Raw genomic sequence first — 26435 nt, 5'->3', positions numbered from 1 at the left:
CCATCCAGGATTTGATGTCCAAGATACAGTTAAAAAGGGCATCAATTGGCCCTGTGTCATCAGGAGACATGGAGATGTACAGTTGTGTATCATCAGCGTAACTGTGGAAGTTAATACCATGTCTCCTGATGACACAACCAAGAGGCAGCATGTACAAATTAAAAAGTACGGGACCTAAAATTGAGCCTTGGGGTACACGGGTCCATGTCATTGGTTCGACAGCCCATTGGTTCGACATCCCATTAGTCCGACTGTCCGCGGTGCTGAACGGCTCACGGCGGGCATATGGTGCGCCATGACCAGCTTGAGGCGGAGCAGGCTCACGGCTTATGTGTTTGCCACTTTCTTTTTCATTTTAACCCACACCATGATCTTTTCCTGACCCTAACCAAGTGGTTTTTGTGCCTAAACCTAACCAGACCTTAACCACAGGACGTCATGATGATTTCGGAACAGACTTCGGAACAATGAGTTTAATATGGTCGGAACAATGGGATGTCGAACCAATGGGCTGTCGAACCAATGGGCAGTTCCTGGGGTACACCACATTTAATTTCATGGATCTCTGAAGAGCATGTATCCATACTTACCAAGAATTTTCTATCTGTGAGATCAGAAGTGAACCACTTAAGAACAGTGCCAGAGAGGCCGACCAGCTGTTGGAGTCTGTTTAAAAGAATAGGGTGATCTACTGTGTCGAAGGCAGCGCTTAGATCCAGTAGCACCAGGACTGATAACTTGCGTGAGTCCAAGTTACACCTGAGATCGTTAACGATCTTCAGCAGGGCTGTCTCTGTACTGTGATTCTTCCTAAATCCAGATTGGTATTTATCAAACATGTTGTTATTATTTAAAAAATCATTAAGCTGAATAAAAACAGTTTTCTCTAAAATTTTACTTAAAAATGGTAAGTTGCATACCGGTCTGTAGTTGTTAAGAACATTAGGATCTAAATTGTTCTTCTTCAAAAGGGGTCTCACCACTGCTGTTTTAAAGGCATCGGGGAAAGTACCCATTTGAAGAGAAGAATTCACAATGTTTAAAAGCTCATCTTCGAAGAATCCATAAAATGTTTTAAAAAGTGATGTAGGAATTGGGTCTAAAAGACAGGTTGTTGGTTTCACTTGGAAGAAAGCTCTACCAAGCGTCTCAGCATCAACCAGAGCAAAACTGTCCAGGGCTTCCTCAGGTAAAAACAAGCATTCAGATGTGTTAAGAACTGTATTTTGATGGGATAAAATATCAGATCTGATGCCATCAACTTTACCTCTAAAGTGGACTGCAAAGTCTTCACAAAGGGAATCTGTTGAAGTGCTTTGGAACTTGTTAAAATCAGGGTTGATTAAAAGGTCGATGGTGGAGAAGAGGACTCTGGGATTATTTTTATGATTATTGATTATATTGGCAAAGTAAGTGTTTCTTGCATGTCTGAGTGCATTATTGTAAATTTTAATTTGCTCATGGAATATTTGGTAGTTAATTTTTCATTTGTTTTTCCTCCATCTCCTTTCTGCTATCCTGCAATTTCTTTTCAGTTTTTTGATTTCTTCATTTCTCCGCAACCTCTGGAACCTAAGACGGTCATCTACCGCTCTGAGCTAATTGGCAAGTAGCAACTCAACAGTGGCTTCACAAATTGAGTAAGCCATTCACTGTTGTGTAGGAAAGCAGCCATCTGTGCATGGAAAGGCAGATTTGAAACCACTGTAAAAAATTCAGTTATTAAGACTCTGAATCTGAAAAAAGTTTTCACCCATAGGAAGTATGATTTCCTTGGAAGAAGAAGGAGAAGAAGAAGAAGAAGAAGAAGAAAGAAGAAGAAGAATAACTAGGATTACAATAGTGTCCTTGCAGCTTAGCAGCCCGGACCCTAATAAGTGTACTGCTTTGTTAGCAGGTAAATGGTGAGGAAATGAGCCTAGGCTACCTGATGGTTTTAAATGGAGGAAGAATGGGATCAAATATTTAGGTGTTCACCTAGGTGACAATTTAGAGGTTATAAAAACTGGGAGGATCTTGTAGAAAGGATGGAAGGAAGCAGAGATGGGGACTCGAGTCATTGTGACTTGGACTTGAGTCGACTTGAGTCGCTGTTTTGATCAATCAATCAATCAATCTTTATTTATAAAGCACTTTTCATACAAAAAATGTAGCACAAAGTGCTTTACATGGTTAGAAGAAATGCCCCTCCCATCCACCCCCCAGCCACCCACACCCCCACAGACACACCCACCCAGCCACCCACACCCACCCACACACCCACAAACACAGTCATGATGTAGACATAAAAACATGTGGCAGAGCGTAGAGCAACCAGGTGAGGAAACAATACCGCAGGGAGCCGTCTGCACTGGGAGCTGGTCACAGCCCGTGGCCACCAGGACACCAACACGGAGTCCACCTCAACATGGGCAGATAGAGGGGCCCACACCACCGCCAAGAAGGCAGAATGCAGCAGGGTCCGGCAGGCCATTCCACAGACGGGGGCCATAACAGTGGAAAGATGCCTCCCCTTGAGCACGTGTTCTAACTTTGGGAATGATCAAGAGGCCAGTGCTGGAGGACCTCAGGGTCCGCAAGGGTTTGTAGCGTATAAGCAATTCTGTAAGATAAGAAGGCCCAAGACCATTAAGACATTTAAAAACCATTAAAAGAACCTTAAAATCAATCCTGAAACACACGGGGAGCCAATGCAGTGATTCTAAAACACACGGTTAAGGGTTACACGGTGTAATGTGGGCCCGCCTTCTGGTCTTCGTCAGCACACGTGCAGCAGAGTTTTGTAAAAGTTGTAGGCCTGAGATACTTTTTTTGGGAAGACCAGAAAGCAGGGCATTACAGTAATCAATACGACTAGAGATAAAAGCATGCATTAGCGTCTCCATGTTAGTTCGAGAGAGAAACAGGCAGACTCTGGCTATGTTTTTTAGATGATAAAAGCCTGTTTTTGTTACATGCTTAATGTGTGGAATAAAAGTAAGCTCAGAGTCAAAAATAACGCCCAGGTTTTTAACTTGAATTGATGGATTTAAGGACAATGCCTGTAGTTTGGATAAAAGTTTCTCTCTCTGAGCCTCAGGACCGATGAGTAAAACTTCAGTTTTGTCCTGGTTGAGCTGTAAAAAGTTTTCTGCCATCCAGGATTTGATGTCCAAGATACAGTTAAAAAGGGCATCAATTGGCCCTGTGTCATCAGGAGACATGGAGATGTACAGTTGTGTATCATCAGCGTAACTGTGGAAGTTAATACCATGTCTCCTGATGACACAACCAAGAGGCAGCATGTACAAATTAAAAAGTACGGGACCTAAAATTGAGCCTTGGGGTACACGGGTCCATGTCATTGGTTCGACAGCCCATTGGTTCGACATCCCATTAGTCCGACTGTCCGCGGTGCTGAACGGCTCACGGCGGGCATATGGTGCGCCATGACCAGCTTGAGGCGGAGCAGGCTCACGGCTTATGTGTTTGCCACTTTCTTTTTCATTTTAACCCACACCATGATCTTTTCCTGACCCTAACCAAGTGGTTTTTGTGCCTAAACCTAACCAGACCTTAACCACAGGGCATCATGATGATTTCGGAATGGACTTTGGAACAATGGGTTTAATATGGTCGGAACAATGGGATGTCAGACTAATGGGCTGTCGAACCAATGGGCAGTTCCTCTTAAGACAGCCCATAATCAGTTAATTGGAACATCTGGATGTGCGTAAAACGTATAACATAGCCTATGTTTTGCGGTACTTCCTCTGGCCTCGTTTGAAGACAGATGTGTCGCGTTTTATTACATTGTGTCTAGGGATGTACCGAATATTCGGTAACCGAATATATTCGGCCGAATATTGCAAAAAAACACACATTCGGTATTCGGTGAATAAGTTAAAAGCAAGGCCGAATAATAGCGGCGTTTTGATGACGCAATTAAACGGCGTGCCGTGACGGGCGGAATAAAATGTCGGCAGTGTGGCGATCCGCCCGTCACGGCACTCGCATTTGCGACTAAAAATAGTTTTGAGCAAGCAAAATAGGCTTAAATCATTCAGCACGCTGTGCGAGCAGCCTACAGATTTCAACCAGCAGCAGAAACGAAAGGCGAATCCCACCGATTGTGGGTTGAACGGGGGTCACAGACACAGACAGTAATGTATTCCTGTCAAATACGGCGGCCATCGGCTTACCGGGCGACTGAGAAGTCGGTTCCAATAATATCCTCTTCTTGGTGTCATGACTGCCCAGAAGTACCTGAACAGCTGAGCCAGCCGAACACAGGTATGTGACGTGTCAGAGGAGAAACGAGCTGTTCACATTTCTCTCTTTCCGGCAGTAACGGCCCACAAACCTCACCATACTTTAGGGACTGTTCATTACTTATGAAGGGACTGTCAGGGGAGGAGGGTGGCTGGTTGATTCTTATTTTATTTATTTATTTTATTTTGATCCCCCCTATGTTAATCACTTATTGATGCTGTTTTTGAAGTATGAATAAGTCAATAAGTAATTTATTCCATTGAAATATCATTGATGTGTTATAGAAAAGTGATTTATCTTTTTATAAATGACAAAAGGCACATCTGCCTCATTTTCGTTGTGGTATCATGATACTACTCAGAACCATGATATTTTTATTGGTATCGCACAGTGGGTCCCAATATTCGGCTTGGGCTTGGGCTTCAGCCACAAATTTTCATTTCGGTGCATCCCTAATCGTGTCATACCTGCATTAAACCCGCTTCTAAACCCCTCTCGGCAGTGGCAGCAGCCAAGAGCCAGTGTTTTTCGGGGGGGGGGGTGATATGATTTCATTTCAGCACCAGATGAAAGCTTGTTGTGTGGCCGGTTGAAAAATACTGAAACATTGCGTAATATGGAGTCTTTCTTGTGTCATTTGTCCGCAGATAGAAGCGCTGAGTTGTCTGCCCTTATTTACAGCTTTCCAGGTTTGTTTGGTGATACACCCAGCCAAACTAACCTAAGCGTAATAAGAGCATGACATAGATGTGGGTAATGCGCAGTCCATCTGACAGCATTTTTACCATGTGTCTGAAGAGAAACGCAAAATAATGGATGCTGAAATTCAGTATATGATTGAAAATGACATTGTAGAACCTTCCTCCTCCAGCTGGGTTTCCCTGTGTTTGCTTGTTGAGAAGTCTGACAAATGTCCTAGGTTTTGTACAGATTATCGCAAGACAAATGCTGTTACTAAACCTGATGCTTATCCTTTGCCGTGCTATGAGGACTGTGGAGATCAGGTTGGGTCTGCGAAGTTTGTCAGCAAATTTGACCTTTTAAAGGGTTATTGGCAGGTCCCACTGAACATTCCAGCGGTTGATGAACATGGTGGTTTCAGGGTTGGAAGGTTGTGCAGTGTATTTAGACAATGTAGTTATTTACAGCAGCACGTGGGAAGAACATCTGGCTTGTTTGACCGTCTGTGTAATGCACATCTTACAGAAAACTTGGCCGAGTGTGAGTTTGCCAAGGCTACTGTCACTTACCTTGGTAAAGCTGTGGGACAGGGGAAGGTGTGTGCAGTCCAGGCTAAAGTGAGTGCAATAGAGAAATATCCCGTTCCCACCACCAAAAAAAGAACCTTGCAGCGGTTTCTTGGGTTAGTCGGGTACTATCACAGCTTTTGTAGAAATTTCTCCACTGTGGTAGCTCCCCTGACTGACTTAGTGAAAGGAAGTGCCCGTTTTGTCTGGTCAGCAGGCTTTTGATAATGTTAAATCACCTTTGTGCTCCTCTCCTGTTCTCGCAGCTCCTTGTATGGAACAACCGTTCAAACTTCATGTTGATGCCATCGATGTGGGGGCGGGAGCGGTGTTGCTCCAATCAGACGGTAATGTTGTTTATCGTCCTGTGAGTTTCTTCTCAAAAAAGTTTAACTCTTTTCAGTTAAATCATTCAGTCATCGAGAAGGAGACTCTTGCACTTGTCTGGGCGTTACAGCATTTCAATGTTTATGTTGGTTCTAGTGACCCTCATATATACGGATCACAACCCCATCACATTTCTGCTTACTGTACATTGCTCAAACCGCAGGCTGATGCGTCGGATGTTGTTTTTGCTGCCCTATAGTTTAGACATCCGCCACATCACAGGCTCGGATAATGTTGTGGCCGATGCCTTATCTAGAGCTCCTAGCTCCTAAGTATTGTATTGTCTGACTGTGTAGTTAACCCCTCTGGTCTTTCTATGTCTCTCTTGTCTCTCTCTCTCTTGCTTCTTCAGGTGCTGAAGTTGCTGAGTGGGTAAGGTAGGGTCTGAGTAGCTAGTTGAGGGAACTTCCAAAACGGTCAGTATGGATTTTGATAGCCTGTAGCATTTGTAAGTGTAGTGCTATCTGTGTTTTTAAAACTTGCAAATTAAAAGGGAAAAAAAAATCTAGTTCTGTTCTTTATAGTTGAATAATTTTGTAAGCAGCCTAATTGTTGTTGTTGGTGTTCCTACTGGAACCCCTTTTTTAAGGGGGGGAGTGTGACGACCCCTCCATGCCACTAGGTGTGCCGGCTTGCTGGTTTGCTTCTACTTTCTTTTTCAGGTCTGATTGTGAGGCGAGGCCATCTTTGGTTGATGCGCTACCCCTGGGCCCGGTGTAGTGCGTCTATAAAAGCATCTCCTCATTCAGATGTCTCTCTCTCTCTTCCATCCTGCACATGCGTCCGTGTGGGCACCGCGGCATGGCTACTTGGCTTTTCTTTTCATTTTTGCATCCACACACCCTCACTCATCCACTCATGCTACACTACTGATTACTGACACTGATCTTTATGCTTATGTTTTATCAATAAATTTCAATTATTTTGCATCGAACCCTCGTCTCTACTCCATTTTTGTTGCAGTCTACAAGCGGGCTGTAACACTGTAAAGCAGGACCAGGAATGTCTCACTGTTTTAGCTTCAGTAAGAAGCGTTCAGGTCCAGCAGCCAGTCAAAACAAACATTCACCACTTAATTCTACACTTTGTTTTGTGATTCCCTCATGTACGAACACAACACTGACGTGTGTCTAAATACAGATGTAAGTGACCTGATGGTACTTACAGACAATTTGAATGCCCATGACCACCTACTGTGACTTAATATGAATGTAAATACATTTCACACATCTTAAACGTTCAACTAGTCGTCTCTGCATTGTGTTTCTCGGCCACATTTCCACTTGCTGAAATGCGTTCACAGAGACACAGTGAAATGAAAAAACCCCAAACCACAGGTACATTTCACACATCTTAGATGTCAAGCTAGTCGTCTCTGCAGTGTCACATTCTGCCTCTCTGTCTCTGCAGCCACATTTCCACTTCCTTAAACCTGTTCACAGTAACACAGCGAGAATGTAGCATTAAAAACTTGCAAACCACAGCTGAAGTATTGATGTCAAACACACTCAGCCACCTCTGTCCTCACTGTTTAATGGAGAAATTGAGCACAAAATGTGTATTTTTGTCTCAACAACATGAGCAGACTTTTTGCTTCATATTATGGAGGCCTGATGCTCGACAGCTAAATACACTTCAGTCAGGACGCTCATCAGTGTTTGTTGCAGCGAGTCTCAGTGACCCCAAACCTTCCAGGGGTTAAAGTAGTTTTCAACATAATTTGATAAGTGCCTTTTTGTCTGAATAAAGTCTGGACTGTATGTTCTTGTGAGCCTCATGTTTTTTTGAACTGATCATCGTTAGAGGCTAAAACCTCCAGATCTCTGCTGCTGGTGTTAACCACATTCTCACCAAATCACTTCTCCTTCAGTTCTCAGCAAAACAACTTCAAAGACACAATGAGGAACCAACAGGTCTCAGACCAGTGAAACATCATCTTATCTGTGTTCCCTCCCAGCTGCTACAGTATCACCATATTGTACCACAGACATCGAGTGAAATTCTGGTGGGCGAGGAGTTTGACTCTTCACCTGTCTGTTCATGTGTGCTGTCAAACATCACCATGAATCCTTTCTGGTTTCTAAACTTGTCCAAAATACTGCAGCGAGACTTCTTACAAGAACTCAAACATGTACACACATTTCCCCTACTCTTGCCTCATTGCGCTGGTTACCTGTGGTGTTCACAATTGATTTAAACATTTTATTGCAATTGTTTTCAAATCATCAATTGCCCTACAGACTTACAGACTATTGTTCTTTTTTTCCTGGACCACGACGTGCCCTCGCTCATGGCAGGAGCAAAACCTGGGGACCAGAAAAGTAAGTATGCCAAACATAAGGTCTGCAACTAACTTTACAGCAACATGGAGAACCAAGTTGAGTTAGCACCCCAACTTCTAACTCTGCAAGGACACCGAGTGAGCAGCTTCTTTGGATTTGTAACTTCAGAATAAGGACACAGCAAAGACTGCAGCTGGAACCACAGCTCATTCCAGCTTTCCCGTTCTCCCTAACAAAAGTAGCATGCCTCAAACCAACTCTTTCCTCCATCCATTCAAGGATTGGTAATGTAACAACTTGGCCATAGCATTATTATAGTTGTACAAGCTAACCATGACTATTTAACTTTGCCAATTGTGATAACAGAGAAGACACAGACTAAAGGCAGTATGCGGAAGTTCATTATTGCAGGAAGTAGATGCTGTATTCGTTTTTAAGAAGCAGCAGGTTAGAGACTTTGACAGTTGAGAGCGTGAGACCAAGAGAGAAACATGATGGCTGAATTCAGATGGATTATAATGTCTTTATTTCTGATGCTGCTGTTTAAGTTTACAGGTAAGGATATAACACACATTAACTGAAGAGACATTACAAAACTGTATTGATATTATTAATAGTACTTTATTAAGTATTCTTCCAAGTTTTGTTTGTAACGTGGTGAGTTTAGTGAACTCTTTCTTCATTTCTCTCTTTTTCAGCAGCAGCAACTGAGAAATATTCCTTAGTTGGAGATGAAGTCACTTTGTCTTGTGAAAATGTGACACATGATCAGGATAACTGTGACAGTACTGTGTGGTTACTCAGTGATCAAAGAAGCACAGTGCTGCTGTTTGAACTTGGGAGGATTAACAAAGAAGCTGAAGCTAAATCAGACAGACTGAGTGTTACAGCAAACTGTTCTCTGGTTATAAAGAAGGTCACACTTGAGGATGTTGGACGTTACAGCTGCCGACAGATCAGATCAAGACGACAAGTTTCAGGCTCCGTGGTTGATGTGTCTGTTGTTACCAGTGAGTATTTCCATCATAATGTTTTCAGCTCAAACTTTCTTGTTAGAACAATATACTGAAACATTACAATAATTATGATTACTGTGATGAAGTTCATTTTACTCTTGTTGTCTTTCTCTCACAATATCTCCATCTTCACCAGTGACTGAATTTAAGGACAGTGATCGGGTTGTCTTGTACTGCTCTGTGTGGACATATGAACAGTGTCCACACACAGTGAAGTGGTTGTATGAGGGTAATAAGAATGACTTGGAGACATCACAGAGTACATGTTCAGCCTCTGTGACATTTACAACATCTGACTATAATCAGAAGTTGAAGTATTCTGAGTTATTGAAATGTGAAGTGACAGATGGTCACACTAAAGAAGTTCATCAGTTCACCTTCAGCCCTCCTCAGTCCTCAGGTGAGAAACCAGGTGAGAACATGATGAGCTGTTTAACCCCTGTAAAGCCTGAACCATGAAATAATTGCCAGAAAATTCTATTTTTTTGAAACTGGAGTGTTTATTGAACCTTCTGACAAATTTTTGAAAAAAAAAAAGAAAAAAAAAGAAATTAAATATCAATTTGCATATGAGTTTAATTTGTATCATTTTTGCTACATCAGGCATTTTTGTGCAAGTTATTGCTCAAGGTTTGTTTATCTTAAATAAACGAAAACATATTAACCACAACATTTTTAACCCATTAAAGTCTGAGTTTCCTTTAAAATTTTTCTCAAGTAATTTCAAACATACAAAAGAACATTTTTTCCATATTACACAACAACGCCGTACATCGCAGCAATGACAAACCCACCAGTGGAACCGGCATGGTGGAAGCGTAACTTTTCACTTAGTTGGGTTCATTCTTTGGTTGACAACTTCTTGATTTTGCATTGTAGTAGGCCTGAAAACAGTTCCTTGTTCAGGCAAAGATGGACCTTACATTTCTCACAGTAGACTAGGGTGAAGTGATTGCCTGTGCAGTGCTTGCATCTTCATCGGGTTTCCCATGCTGGAAAAGTATCAATGCCATCCTTTCTCACATCAGGGGGCACACTAGAGGTAGGCCTTTAGCGTGGGGGAGGTGGTCCTCCTGCTTCTGGAGAGGATATTGGTCTGCCACACTTGATTTTGCCCTTTCCTGCGCTTGTGCCAACAGCAGTTGCCATCAGCAACTTGAAACCTTTGCAGGGGCATGGGTTTCTGCCTGGGCTTCAATTTCTCCTGGTCTCTTCTGTAGAGCTTCCCTGAACACCTTGAACCCCCACTTGTGAGGTTTTGCTAGCATGTAGATGTGATTTTCCCTTGAAAGGTAGCACGATTTCATCAACAGCGTGACATTCTTCAGGAGGTACACAAAGAAATAGTTTGCATAGTTTTTGTAACCATGGCCTGAGTTTCCAAAGTTTATCATTCTTTGCATTATCAGACACATTGAGGTTGTCCTGGTAGCAAATCAGTGTCAGCAATTTCAAGAATCAATCTTGAGACATCAAATTACGAACTGCGGAGTGCTTTGTCTCCATCTCCCAATAGGCTCGTACATTGGACTTTTCTTCTTCCACTGATACGCTTTCCTTTTCACTTTGCCTCTTGCTGGCTGATTTGTTGCTGTGTCTTGTGTTAGTGTCGAATGTCCTCGACTTGTGCACTTGTCTGGTCCATGCTTTCATCTTGTAAGTCCTTCTCATCACTACTATCTTAGTTTCCCTGCAGTAGGAGTCCATTCCTCATCCTCTTCCTCATCATCACCTTCCTGTAACTGCTCCATGTCACTTGAATTCCCATTCATAATGATCTTCAACACATCTTCAACACTCCATTTTTTGCCATCTAAAAATACACACCAATTAACAAATTATTGTGTATTTTTTCTCTGAATTGTTCAGTTTTAGTTGAAATTAATGAACAAAAGACAATTATTAGCAAGGGAGCCATGGCAACATTCAACTAGTTATCAATTATTATCAGCAGGTTGCATATATAAAAATACAATATAGGTTAGAAATATCTAAATTTCTACACTAAATATATCTAATTATGTCAGTTAAACCTTTAATTAATTTACTTAAATAAGAAAACACGGTTTTTCTATAAATTAAGTTATTAAATATTAAGTTGTTTTACATTGCATCAACCCATAAAATATTCCTATTGAAGTTTCAGTAACAATTTGAAAGTTTTTCTTACCTTAACTTCTTTGAAATTGGCCAAAATATCCTTGAAAAATGACTTGTGGGTCACTGATTGACAGCAGCCATTTTGGATGTCTCAATTGAAGGCCCTCAGGTGTATGAATTACTGATCCCTGGTGGATTATCCGTGCACTGCATGTGTCTGATTGTATACATCAGGTTTTTCAGGGAAAAAAATATCACACTGATAGAGGTCTCAAAAACTGATGTATCAAATATGATAGACTTGGCGATACAATTTCAAACTGATGTGAATAATCACACAAAATGTTTCAATCTGAGGTTTTAATATTTCATCATTCTTTGTCATTTGTTTTATGCAGAAGTTTTTGATAAAGTGTACAGTTCTTGCATTTTGTTATTGTATTCATTAAGGTCATGATGCAACAATTTACAGTTAGAACAGACATGCAGGAAAAATACACTTTGTTCATTCAGATATAAGAGATACTCGCGCGCACACACACACACACACACACACACAGGCACAAGAACACACTAGCAAATAACTCATCATAAAAAAAAACAACACAGAGTACACTGAAGACTTCTAACTTCTCTTTGCAGATTGGTGGAAGTTCATCGTTGCGGCTGTGGGTTTAGCAGCACCTATAATAATAATCACTGTGGCTGTCATCAGATGCAAGAGAACTAAAGCTGAGAACGTTCACAGAAGAAACACTGATATACAATAAGTGTTGATGAACCTGAATTTTCACTGTGAAAGCTGAAGTTGACATTTTTTTTTGTCTTTTCAGGGAACAAAACACAGATGGATGAAAACATGGTGACTTTTAAAACTGAATAATTAAACTTTGATACGACTGTTAATAAATCTAAGCAGGGTTTGTGGTTTGTGGCTATTTAATATTAATCTCTAGTTCTCGACTAAGTCTTACATTGGCAGTATTTGTTGTGGGACTGTTGTATTGGATTACATTGCACAGATGTTGCAGATGTTTGGCCATTCATGGAACCTACACAGATACGATGCACACTTTGCATTACAGAGCAAAGATATAGGTTGTGTTGTGCCCTGGGAACAGGACCTGAACTGTGTTACTAAAGTGTATTTGAAGAGACTGAGGTTAAACACTGCAGTGACTCACTGTGGTCTATAAACCAGTCAGGACACAGTGAGATCACACACTACACCCAGTACAAAGCTACACTCATATACAAGTTATGTTTGTATTTCTTCTCTGAAGAAGAAGAAGGAACTGTGATGCAACTAGAATTGAATTAAATTAATTAAGTGTAAGAGTGAGTCAGTATGTTACATGTTACTGAACAGTCATTATGTTGTCTCCTCTGTGCAGGCTGATCCTGAAGCTGATGTTTCCTACGCCTCCATCAGCTACACCAAGAACACAGGCCATAAAGCCAAGGTCAGCTGTATGACTGGTTATACTGGTGATGTTACTGATTTTAACATTAAAGTCCATATAGATTTATGATGAATTATTCTGATGTCAGTCCAAAACTAAAGGCCAGGATGACATGACATTTGCTGTGAGTGTTCATGGTCACCAGATGATAAATGCTGGTGTTTGTTGGAGACTCTGTTACCTTTCCTGTGCAGTAGCGCCACCATCAGACCAACATGTCAACTTCACACACAAGATATTTCATCATCTAATCAGCAGATAAAAGCTGCTGCTACAGTTGTTTGATGGCAGCAACATCAGGAAGTTGTGTTAAGTTTATGTGTGTGTCATTTATGAGTTGTTCTTTTTCCCTCCAGGTCTGTGTTGTTGATGATGATGATGGTGAAGGTGATGCAGTGACCTACAGCACTGTGAAAACTCCCTCCTCTTCTTCTGCTGGAGCCTCTGCTGATCCCAGAAACCTCTACGCTACCATCAACAAACCAACCAAATAAGATGTTACTTATTAAATGCAACATGTTTTTATAACAACTGCAGGATTGTTTGGATCATAGATTCAGAATTTTAAGTGAGCAGAATTATAATAAGCATGATCTCAGTTGGTCATGTCATGCATTTGCTTGGTTTAACTGTAGCAAAGTGAGAACACAGCAGCAGCAGCAGCAGCTCTATGACACATTGAGGGAGTTGAGGCTCCCTCTAGAGGTGGAGAGTGTATAAAAAGGAAGCAGACATATTGGATATATATACTGTATTCTTAGTGCTGTGTCCCTGCATGGGCACAATGCAGGTTTTGTAACATTGAATCTTGTTTGTTTTGTTATACCATTTCATTGAATATTGCTTTTTGCTGAGTGAATTTGATTAGCCATGTTATGCTTTAATGAATAAATGATTAGTGTATGGTTATCACCTTGTGAGTGGGATGGATCTTTATGTGTTTGGTGTTTTTAGTCTTTATCAGTCTACAGGCAGAAAAACTGTTTGGCCAAATTAAATACTGCAGGAAATTCTCTTCCTCAGCTTTTTTACATTTCAAACACAACACTTTTTCCATTTGTCACCACAGAGTGGCGCCAAAGATCCTTCACAACATGTGGAGCTCTCTGCTGTCCACTCACACTGTACTGCATAGCCAAAACTATGTAAACACCCAAACATACACACATATGTGATTGTTGACCATCTTACTCCAAAACCATGAATGACATACTGTATGCTGCTGAAACTGCCCCAGCAGACTGAACTCATGTGCTGCATATTTGATTTAAAACAAAGCATGCTCAGTGCTCATGCGCACTTCTTGTTCTCTCTGCTCTCATAGTAAACTTTCTCTCAGCCAGGTTGAACACCTCTGTTTGTTTGCACTGGGCTCTAACATTTGTCTACATAACATATGAATGAATCCAAAATGACAAGAGAATACAGAGAAGTGTAGAAACTCAGGTTGTGTACAGAAGTGTTCATGTTGGATGTACATATTTTCATGTGAGAAGCTCAGCAGTTATAACAGGTTTATGTTCCAGGGAACCAGAGACCACCTGATGACAACACTGTGAGCTGGAAATATAAACTGAAGTGAACTGAGGTGTAAAATGAAAAATGTCTATGAATGATCAGGGACTGTCAGTCAGTGTAGATGATGTTAAGATGCTGGTGGAGACTGTTCATGTTAATGTAATCACTGTGTCAGAATAATTTGAGGCTGTTGTATCTGTATAGTTGTATGTTAGGACCACGCTGTCCATGGAAGTGAAACAGAGTGGGAGGAGACTGATAGACAGACTGAACATGTCACTGAGATCAGTTCATGGTTGTACAGAGACAGAGATGCTATTTCAGCACCACAGACAGCGCCATAGATTCATCAACACACAGCACAGTCAGGCTACATATATTGTGGGGATATTATGGATATTTGTGGATGCATTTGCTCATCCCCCGCTCAGATCAAGTTTCTTATTGAACAAAATGTTACATTTCAACTTCATATCAGCATCAACTCATCAGAGAAACGAGTCCAGTTACATGACATCACATTAATATGAGTGGTTGAGGCCTTTAGAAAACAATGCAAACTAGCAGTCAGTGGTGGACAGAGTATCAAATCATTATCAAATCAAGTCCTACAATCTAAATGTAAGTGATGACTTAGATCCGCTTCAACCTTCCATCAGCAGAGTGATCACACTAACAATGACAACACTTTCACAGTCAGCAGTTCATTTCATTTCCACTGGGTGTCCACACCTTGCAGGCTCACAGAAGGGTGTGTCTCTGACAACCAATCATGCATCATACCTACACCACACCTTCTCACTATGATAACATTTTCTGTCCCTTCCTTGCTCAGAGTTGCCCTGAGAACATTCCTAAATCACTCCCAAGCCAGGACTCCTTACTAAAAGGTTTTTAGGCCAAGTTAGGAGCTCTGTCAGAGTATTCTGAGAATGTCTGTGAATACGGACCCTGGTCTTTGTTATTGCTAATGATAGGGTCAATTAAATAAAGGTACATGACAAATTATATTCAAAACTTATATTGAGTTTTACAGTGTGCTTTGTAGCTCTGTCTTCATTTCCAGCACACAGACCACACTACAAACTTGCCTCTGCTCAGCTGTCCACTTGTTGTTCTCTCTGCTCTCAGAGTAAACTTTCTCTCAGTCAGGCTGAACACCTCTGTTTGTTTGCACTGGGCTCTAACATTTGTCTACATAACATATACAAACATCCAAAATGACAAGAAAACACAGAGAAGTGCAATAACTCAGGTTGTGTACAGAAGTGTTCATGCTGGATGTACATGAGCTCTTACTGTAGCTGTAATATGACTCCATAGCTGATGAGGTGACCTTAAACTGCTCTGTGTGGACATATGGAGTGTGTAGACACACAGTGAAGTGGCTGTATGTGGGTAAAGACGGAGACATGAAGACATCAGCCCCTGACCGCTGGGGTCACTGTGGCTTCTTGAGACTTCTCTTTTTCAAGTATTCTACACATTCCCACTTCCTTGTTCATGTTCACAGAGACACAGTGAGGATATAGCAGGGTAAAACCTCCAGAGCTCTGCTGCTGGTGTTAATCACTTTCTCACCAAATCACTTCTCCTTCAGTTCTCCGAAAAACAACTTCAAAGATACAATGAGGAACCAACAGGTCTCAGACCAGTAAAACATCATCTTATCTGTGCTATCTGTGATGACGTTAATCATCACAGGAAGTAGATGCTGTGTTCATTTTAAGAAGCAGCAGGTTAGAGACTTTGACAGTTGAGAGCGTGAGACCAAGAGAGAAACATGATGGCTGAATTCAGATGGATTATAATGTCTTTATTTCTGATGCTGCTGTTTAAGTTTACAGGTAAGGATATAACACACATTAACTGAAGAGACATTACAAAACTGTATTGATATTATTAATAGTACTTTATTAAGTATTCTTCCAAGTTTTGTTTGTAACGTGGTGAGTTTAGTGAACTCCTTCTTCATTTCTCTCTTTTTCAGCAGCAGCAACTGAGAAATATTCCTTAGTTGGAGATGAAGTCACTTTGTCTTGTGAAAATGTGAAACATGATCAGGATAACTGTGACAGTGCTACATGGTTATTTAGTGATGGAGGAAACACAGTGAAGCTGTTTGAACACGGGAAGATTCACAGAGAAGATGAAGATAAATCAGACAGACTGAGTGTTACAGCAAACTGTTCTCTGGTTATAAAGAAGGTCACACTTGAGGATGTTGGACGTTACACCTGCAGACAGTTCAGATCAGGACGACAAGTTTCAGACTCTCTGGTTGATGTGTCTGTTGTTGACAGTGAGTATTTCCATCATAATGTTTTCAGCTCAAACTGTCTTGTTAGAACAATATACTGAAACATTACAATAATTATGATTACAGTGATGAAGTTCATTTTACTCTTGTTGTCTTTCTCTCACAATATCTCCATCTTCACCAGTGACTGAACGTCAGGACACTGATCGGGTCATCTTCTTCTGCTCTGTGTGGATATGGACACATATGTACCCACACAGTGAAGTGGTTGTATGAGGGTAATCAGAATGACTTGGAGACATCACAGAGTACATGTTCAGCCTCTGTGACATTTACAACATCTGACTATAATCAGAAGTTGAAGTATTCTGAGTTATTGAAATGTGAAGTGACAGATGGTCACACTAAAGAAGTTCATCAGTTCACCTTCAGCCCTCCTCAGTCCTCAGGTGAGAAACCAGGTGAGAACATGATGAGCTGTTTAAAATCATTTCAAACTGATGTGAATAATCACACAAAATGTTTCAATCTGAGGTTTTAATATTTCATCATTCTTTGTCATTTGTTTTATGCAGAAGGTTTGTCTATTTGCTATTGTATTCATTAAGGTCATGATGCAACAACAGGAGCTACAATATCTACAACAACAATGGAATCACCATCGACAACAAGAAATAAATGGACATCAGTGACAATGAGCACATCAGAAGTGACAAACAACAGAGCATCTGAAAACAACAATAATCAAACAAAACAAGGTGACTGAACAAAACTACACACAGAAAGAAAGAGTTTTAATAGAAGCTTTGTTCATTCAGATATGAGAGATGTTAAGACAGCACAAGAACACACTAACAAAAAGGTCATAATTAAAAAAAACAAACAAAACCCAACTAATGTAACACTCCTATCTTCTCTTTCCAGGCTGGTGGAGGTTCATTGTTGTGTCTGTGGGTTTAGCAGCGCTCATAATAAGTGTTGTCACAGTCAACATATGGACAAGAACTAAAGGTGAGAACATTCACACATGAAACTTTAATCAATCAATCAATCAAACTTTATTTGTATAGCACTTTTCATACATTAAAAATGTAGCACAAAGTGCTTCACAGAATTAAAACATACAACAAAAATATTTCATACATACTGACCCCCCCCCAGCTGAGGAAAGAACCACCTATAGAGAGCTCATCCACACTGAGAGGTGTCACAGCCTACGGCCACAGGGAGCGCCGCCACAGAGACCACCCGGACCCAGATAGACTAGGGTGGACTCCACACATGGTGCAGAGCCTCCCAGTACTCTGGACCTGAGGGATCTCCAGGACGACATCCCCGCGGGCAGACCGGGCACACCTCTCAGTGTGGAGGCCCACCATGAGGAAACACTGGAGCTAAAAACTAAAAGACTAAAAGGCAATATGATAAGATAAAACAAGTATGAGATAAAATAAATAAATAAATAAATAAATGATTTAGAAACTTAATAATAATGAAATGCATACAGATTAAAAATAAATCATTTAAAAGCATTAGAAATTAAAATAACATATAATATAAGAATTAAAAGAGTTAAAGAAATCAGTTAAAAGCCAAACTAAAAAGGTGAGTCTTGAGTCTCCTCTTAAAATCATCAACAGTCTCTGCAGTCCTGATGCTCTCTGGCAGGCTGTTCCATAAGTGAGGGCCATAATGGCTGAATGCAGCCTCCCCGTGGGTTTTTGTTCTCACTTATAGAACAATTAAAAGGCCGGTGCCGGAGGACCCCTGGATCCGCGAGGGTTGATATGATAAAAGCAGGTCAGATAAATAAGATGGCCCAAGGCCGTTAAGACATTTAAAAACTAATAAAAGAACCTTAAAATCGATCCTGAAACACACGGGGAGCCAATGCAGCAATTTTAAAACTGGTGTAATGTGCGCCTACCCTCTGGTCCTCGTCAGCACTCGTGCGGCTGAGTTTTGAAGTAACTGCAGGTTAGAGATGGTCTTTTTGGGAAGACCAGAGAGCAGGGCATTACAGTAATCTAAACGACAAGAGATAAAAGCATACATCAGCACCTCCGTGTTAGCCTGAGAGAGAAACGGGCGGACTCTGGCTATATTCTTAAGATGATAAAAACCTATCTTTATTACATTTTTTATGTGTGGAATAAAACTAAGCTCAGAGTCAAAAATGACGCCCAGGTTCTTTACACATTGTGAAGGTTTAAAATCTTGTAGTTTTGATAAAAGTTTCTCTCTCTTGTCTTCAGGACCAATAACTAAGACCTCTGTTTTGTCCTGGTTGAGCTGTAGGAAATTCACTGCCATCCATGACTTGATATCTAAAATACAGTTTAAAAGGGTATCAAATGGCCCTGTGTCATCAGGAGACACAGCGATGTACAACTGTGTGTCATCTGCGTAACTGTGGAAGCTGATGCCGTGCTTCCTGATGACATCCCCAAGGGGAAGCATATATAGATTAAAAAGAAATGGACCTAAAATTGACCCTTGGGGCACCCCACATCTAATTTCATGCGTTCTGGAGGAACATGTATCCATACTTACAAAGAAACAACAATCTGTGAGATAAGAGCTGAACCAGTTAAAAACAGTACCGGAGAGGCCCACCAGGTTTCTGAGTCTGTTTAATAAAATGTGGTGATCTACTGTATCAAAGGCGGTGCTTAGATCCAGTAGTACCAAGACTGTGAGTTTTTGTGAATCTGCATTAAACTTGATATCATTTAAAATCTTTAAAAGGGCTGTCTCTGTACTGTGGTTCATCCTAAAACCAGATTGATATTTCTCCAAAATATTGTTTCCTTTTAAAAAATCATTTATTTGGTTAAAAACCAGTTTTTCCAAAATCTTACTTAAAAACGGTAAGTTGGATACAGGTCGGTAATTATTAAAAATGCTGGGATCTAAATTACTCTTCTTCAGAAGGGGCTTCACCACCGCCGTTTTGAAGGCAGCAGGGAAGACACCCGTCTGAAGAGAGTAATTTTATATTTAAAATCTGTTCCTCAAAGAATCCATAAAATGTCTTTAAAAGTGATGTGGGAATCGGATCTAAAAGGCAGGTTGTTGGGTTTACCTGGGAGAAAACTCGACCAAGTGTAATTGCATCAACCAGGGCAAAACTCTCCAGTGTTTCCTCAAGTAAAAGCAATGATCCAGGTGTGTTAAAAATTACATTCTGTTGGTATAAAAGACTGGACCTGATATCAACGATTTTACTTCTGAAGTGGTCTGCAAAGTCCTCGCAGAGGGCATCTGTTGAAATCTTGGCTGTTTTTTTAAAATTGGTGCTAGTTAAAAGATCGAAGGTGGAGAACAGGAATTTAGGGTTGTTTTTATTATCTGTAATGAGTTTTGAAAAGTGGGATATTCTTGCCTGTTTGACTGTATTATTGTAGGTTTTGAGTTGTTCACGTAATATTTCGTAATGAATAGTCAGTTTTGTTTTTTTCCACCTCCTCTCTGCACTCCTGCATTTTCTTGTCAACTTTTTGATATCATCATTTCTCCACGGGGGTGTAGGTTTTGTTTTTATTGTCTTTGTTAAAAGTGGAGCCACTTAGTCAAGTGTTGACTTTAATTTAATGTTAAAATTGTCCACAATAAAATCACAGGGTGCTGGTAAAATCTCTGCAGGAGTGCTCTGTAAAATCTGGATAAAATTTGCAGCCAATTCAGAAGTTAGGTAGCGTTTCCTCACTGTTCTCACCGGGGCCTCCTGTTGGTTAAAACTGGTGATGTTAAAATACACACAGTAGTGGTCAGACACAGCCAGGTCAACAACAGAGGACACACCAGTGGACAGGCCATAGGTTATGACCAGGTCCAGGGTGTGTCCTCTGCTGTGGGTCGGCTGTGTGACGTGCTGTTTAAAATCCATGCAGGTTAAAAGGTTTAAAAATTCTCTGGACATTGTGTCAGAGATGTTATCAACATGTAGATTAAAATCACCAGTTATTAAAATTCTATTGTACGTGGTGTGTATGATTGATAATAACTCTGAGAATTCACTGATAAAAGAGGTAGAATGGTGGGGTGGTCTGTAAACTGTGATACAAAGAATAGGAGGACTGCTAAAAACAAAGGCATGATGCTCAAATGATGTGTAACTGTTAAAAGAAACTTCATTTGAGAGCAGTGTGCTTTTGGTTAGATGCAGTCCCCCCCCCCCCCCCCAGTAGAGAATAAAAAGTTCAAATTTGTTGGGCAGGCCTCGGTGAGAACAACTGGTGCGTCAGTGCCAAGCCATGTTTCTGTTAAAAGAATACTGTCAATATTATTCTCTAAAATCAGGTCATTTATAATAAAAGTTTTATTTAAAAGAGAGCGCACGTTCAGCACGGCCAAGTTAATGTTCCTGCCGAACGTGCGCTTATCATCACCTGTGCGATGTATAGAAGTGGGGTGCAGGATGTTATTGTCACGAGGATTGCTGTGTGGACGGGGTGCTCTGTACCTTATGATGGTCTCTGTCGGGAATGTTTCTGGTGAGAGTGTTGGTGACAAATGAGACCGGTAGGGGGAGCTGGCAGGGGGAACAGTACTCAGTGCCACTACTGATGCAGGTGGAGGTAGAGTTTCCGTGGAGGGGGCGTGTGATGTCAACAGTCAGTCATGAGGTGAATGAGCAACAAGTTTTGATGAACCTGAATTTTCACTGTTGAAGCTAAAGTCGACTCTTTTTTTGTCTTTTCAGGGAACAAAACACAGATGGATGAAAACATGGTGAGTTTTAAAACTGAATAATCAAATGTGTGTTCAGGTTCTGCTGAATCAACTGTGAACTGTGTTCAGTTTGAAATGTCCCAACCTCAGCAGTCAGTTGGTTGACAGTGGAGGGTCGTCAGCTGATTAAACTATGATCAATGTGTGTTCATCTTAATTCAGTAAATTACAGTTTAAAGTAAATCTTGAGCTGACTCCCTCCTGGTCACATTCCCTGAGTCAGTTTGTGATAAATGGCGGCTGTCACAAATGAACAGTTGAGTGTAGATGAACAATGAAAGCAGTGCATGTGTGGTTAATGTGGAGGTGGTGGAGGTGTAAACCAAGAGGACATAATGCAGGGTGGATGTCAGCTGTAGGAAGAGAGAGACAGGAGAGACAAGTGAGGCCCAGGTGAGGTCAGTCAGCTGACGTCCCTCCACTGTCAACCCACTGACTACTGAGGTCGGCCAGGAGAGACTTCAAGACAGTGGGAGGGGCGTCACAACATCAGGAAAATGTGGGGAGTTTGCTTTTAGACACTATAAGCACATCAGGGAGTGACTCTTTAAATTTAGGATTATTCTGGATTTCGTCATGCTAAATGTGAAGCAGTGGAAGTCTAAAAATCAGAGAAGTGGGATTGTGACTAAACCCCAGCTGTTCCTCTGGAGCTGCTCTGTGTTTCAAAACTGATTTGCTCCATTTTCACAGGAGCACATTGAGGACGATAAGGATGAAGGTACAGTGAACTATGAAAACGTCAGAGACCCCTCTGCCTCTGTCTGACTCCACTGATCAACATCAACTCACCACAGAGTCCACTGCTGTTGAATATCATCTCATCATATTTTACATAAGTAGATAACAATAGAATAATAAGATCATTTTAAGATTTCTGATGACTGAATGTGTTTTCTGTGCCAAGCTGTTTATATTTTAGTTTGAGTTGGACAAAGATACTCAAGTCTTGATCTCCAACTGTTTATTCTGTATTTTATTCTGTATATAATGTCTTTCTATCAGCATTTCATGAACTGAACACCTGCACTGTGTTTATTATACTTATACCTGCTCTGCCTACTGTAACTGCTGCACATGTTCATACTGTATATAACTTAGTGTATTCACAGAAACCCCCACTGCTTTATATACTACTGCACTTCTGGTTAGATGACTGCATTACATGTTCTCAGTACTTTTATTCTGTGCAGGAACAATAAAGCTGAATGTGTTCTTGAATCTAAATTGGCTCCTGTTGCAACATCTGTCTGTGAGTTTAAGATTTACTGGTTGTTTTTTAAGCTGCAACAGATTTGCATCACTTTTATCACTCAGTGTACAGAGGAAGTGATTTTGATTGTCTTTTATTTAAACATATCAGACTACAGTGTGTGTTTGATGAGCTTTGAGCCTTAATGGAATTTGTAACAATCTTGTCTTTGATATGACTGATGATAGTGTAAATTGCAAATATCAGAAGTGTTAATATTCAGTTTTATAGTGTGCTTTGTAGCTCTCTCTCCATTTCCTCATTCCTCACTGACCTCTTACTGTAGCTGTAATATGACTCCATAGCTGATGAGGTGACCTTAAACTGCTCTGTGTGGACATATGGAGTGTGTAGACACACAGTGAAGTGGAGCACAAAATGTGTATTTTATGAACACATATCCCCTCATTCTTGCCTCATTGCACTGGTTACCTGTGTGGTGTTCATCCCATGTTAGTGTTTGGAAGCTATATCCTTGAAATCACAATTATGATGGTTAATTATATGAATAAAATTCACAGTTCCTACAGAGTGAGAGCCTTTTGGTGAGATGCCACAGATCGATTCACAATGTGTTGCAAAAGTAGAGCGATGAGGAAGAGACAGACAACAGTCTTACCACTACGATGACCTCAGCTTCATCCAAATTAGCTTCAACTTGCAACTGATGTGTTTCTGATGAACTGAACTGAGTAATGTCACACCTACACAAGTGTTAGCCACTGGTAGTGTTTCCATTGTCAGTATGTTAAAAATGAGATGATGATGTCAGAATCAGTCCTGCAACACTTCCTCTCAACCTGCAGGTCAGTGACACTTCTGCAAACTAACCAGGCTCAGATAGTAGCTGCATGTGTGTGTGTGCATATATGTGTTTTTGCAGACCATGTGTTTATACATTATGTGTGCATTTGTAAATTTGAGTGTATTTATGTATGCATGTGCAGATACATTGGGTCTAACACCTCTGTTTACACTGGGCTCTAACATTTGTCTAAATTAAATACATGTATCTATAATGACAAGAAGAATGCAGAGAAATGCAATAACTGCAATAAATGCACACAACGTATCCTCATACAATGTTCATATTGTATCTCACAAATTGGGGCCCAGTGATTTAGTGCCAATACCAAGTACGTAGGGTCGGTTTAGGACAAGAATCAAAGTTTGATGCCATCAAATGACTTACTTAATATAATGTTACAAAGGTTAGCCCTGAGCCCAGCCCATGGCAGCAGTTTTGGGCCCTACTACTGTGAAAACACACATATCATATATTATATCTCCTTCTTCTCTTCCTTATATCAATAGTCCAGAGTCAAGTTTTCTACCAGCTGCTGATTATTCCCCAAGAAACACAAGACATTACTAACAACTCGTATTAGGAAATGATTTCTCCATGAAATGTGATAGTCCTTCCACGTGTTGCTTTCAGGGGAGCTACAGAGAAGGAAGTTCCAGCAAAACCATTACACGATTCAGGGGGGAAGCAGGTCTTGACCCTGGCTGTGTTCAGCAAGGGAAGAGACCTGGGAATATTGTCAGGGGGTGGAAAGAGCCCTTTGAAGAACTCCTGAACCTGACCAACACACCCTCTGGGGATGAGGCAGAGTTTGAAGACTTGGGGCAAGCCTCGCCCATATCCCTGGCACAGTTATCTGAAGCAGCTCCTCAGCACCAAGGTACCAAGTGTGGATGAGATTTGCCCTGTGATGCTGAAAGCTCTGGACATTGTTGGGCTGTGTGGGGTGGTGTTTCCTTTTTTTAAAAAGGGGAAGGGTGTGCTCCTCTTATAGAGGTATTGAACTGCTCAGCTTGCATAAGCTTTCCCAGTAAAGGAGGTGCTGGCCAGTTGCTGAACTTCAGATCCAGATACAGAAGTGGAAATGCGGAGTCAGTCCTGATCGTGGAAGCATGGTATCATGGCAGTTTGCCCATCCAGTCTGCATGTTGGGGTCTTTTGTGTTTTTCCCCTTGTCAGCAGTTCTCTCTGTAAACAAACAAACAAACAGTTTCAAGCTGGGGACCTTTGGCGTGTGAGGCGAACGTGATAACCACTACACTACGGAAACTGACTAAAAGCCTTTTCACACAGGTGCTGGGCTCAATGCACCTGAATGCCTAACTGCAATTGTTTCAGATGATATGTGACATGTTAATTTTTGACTTGGAGAGATCAGATGAGAGATTTATAACTGGATTCAGTCACAGTTGCTGTGTCATGAATTTGAATGACAGTAAAAGCTGTAGGCATAGGAACCATACATGTCTATTTTATCAGAAACAGTCCTTGATCAAGTATCTAGCTGTTTGCTGAAAAACCTTTATTCTTGCCTGGTTCCAGTCCTACCATTATCAGAGTAAAAACAACAGCAGCAAAAAAAGAAAAAAGACTTCTGCCATTGAGGTGCAGAAGTCTATATGTTTAGGCTGAAAGGCATAACCTTCATATTCAGTGTGTGTGTGTTGTTTACTTGGCAAGGGCCTACAACCGTGTAGCCTGGAGAGTGCTGTGAGTTAGCCTGTGGGAGTAAGAGGCATTGCTATGAGCAATCCTGTCCTGATATAAACAGAGTGAGAGCTCTGTCCGTATTCTCGGAAGGAAGCCAAACATGTTTTCCGTGGGCGCCGTCATGTTTGTCCCTTGTCAGCAGTTCTCACAGACAGGAAGAGGGCCAGGAGCTCCTGCTGTGAGGCCCCAGTGCTAACCACTGGGCCACCGTGCTGCCCTCAGAAGATCTGTGATAGTTTTTCTACAGCACAACTCCTGAGAATCATGCTGAACAAAATAGGGATGCACAATAATACTGGCACATCAAACACACAGAAGGGCTCCCCGACCCCGGGGTTCGAGTTCCAACCCCAGGATCAAACCGGGAACCCTCTTGCTGTGAGGTGACGAAGATAACCACTGCACCACCGCTATTTTCCACAGTGAATGAATATTACATACTCTGAAAAGCATTGTCTTTTATGTCTCCATCTGCTGGTGGGCCATCAGGATAAAAGCATGCATGTATTTGCTTTTTGAAGCTTTATGGAGTCAGTAACAGTCTTCTGCTTATTTTATCTGATAACAATATAACCTGCAAACAAACATTCACCACTTAGTTCTACACTTTTGGGATTCATTTAATGTATTAACATTTAATGTATTAACACAGCACTGACATGTGTCTAAATACAGATAGAAATGAGCCCAAAGTGACCTGAGAATGCTATTTTCAGACATTTTGGGTGCCCATGACCACCTACTGTGACTTAATATGAATGTAAATACATTTCACACATCTTAAACGTCCAACTAGTCGTCTCTGCATTGTGTTTCTCTGTCCCTGCAGCCACATTCCCACTTCCTCAAACATGTTCACAGTGACACAGTGAGCATATGAAAAAACTCCAAACCACACATTTCACAAATCTTTCACACCCAACTAGTCGTCTCTGCATTGTGTTTCTCTGTCCCTGCAGCCACATTAACACTTCCTCAAACATGTTCACAGAGACACAGTGAGCATGTGAAAAACCTCCAAACCACAGGTACATTTCACAAATCTTTCACACCCAACTAGTTGTCTCTGCAGTGTCACATTCTGCCTCTCTGTCCCTGCAGCCACATTTCCACTTCCTCAAACCTGTTCACAGAGACACAGTGAGCATACAGCATGAAAAAACCCTCATCAGTGTTTTCACTGTTTGTTGCAGCTAGTTTCAGTGACCCCAAACCTTCCAGGGGTTAAAGTAGTTTTTTGGAGTGCCTTTTTGTCCAAATAAAGTCTGGACTGTCTGTTCCTGTGAGCCTCATGTGTTTCTGATCCGGTCATCATTAGAGGCTAAAACCTCCAGACCTCTGCTGCTGGTGTTAACCACATTCTCACCACATCACTTCTCCTTCAGTTCTCAGGAAAACAAGTTCAAAGAC

The 26435-nt window shown here is 41.2% G+C and overlaps 1 protein-coding gene and 1 long non-coding RNA gene across 4 annotated transcripts in view; both read left to right on the top strand.

Annotated features, from left to right (window-relative positions):
- Positions 1-12996, top strand: part of LOC144466548 (uncharacterized) — a 42149-nt gene extending 29153 nt beyond the window's left edge. For all 3 annotated transcript variants that reach the window (XM_078174013.1, XM_078174011.1, XM_078174012.1), the window contains exons 6-7: positions 12117-12145; positions 12678-12996. In XM_078174013.1, the coding sequence (XP_078030139.1) occupies positions 12117-12145; positions 12678-12815 (167 nt within the window). In that variant the 3' untranslated portion in view covers positions 12816-12996. The remainder of the gene's footprint in view (positions 1-12116; positions 12146-12677) is intronic.
- Positions 12997-16795: 3799 nt separating this feature from the next.
- On the top strand, positions 16796-22473 carry LOC144466550 (uncharacterized). The gene is made up of 5 exons (XR_013493163.1): positions 16796-16985; positions 17133-17282; positions 17449-17535; positions 21230-21258; positions 21952-22473. It is a non-coding gene; the product is annotated as an uncharacterized LOC144466550 (long non-coding RNA).
- The last annotated feature ends 3962 nt before the right edge of the window (positions 22474-26435 follow it).

The sequence above is a fragment of the Epinephelus lanceolatus genome, chromosome 13 (assembly GCF_041903045.1).
Source record: "Epinephelus lanceolatus isolate andai-2023 chromosome 13, ASM4190304v1, whole genome shotgun sequence".
Lineage (NCBI taxonomy): Eukaryota > Metazoa > Chordata > Actinopteri > Perciformes > Serranidae > Epinephelus > Epinephelus lanceolatus.
The sequence above is the reverse complement of the archived record's forward strand: the minus strand, read 5'-3'. Positions and strand labels throughout refer to the sequence as shown.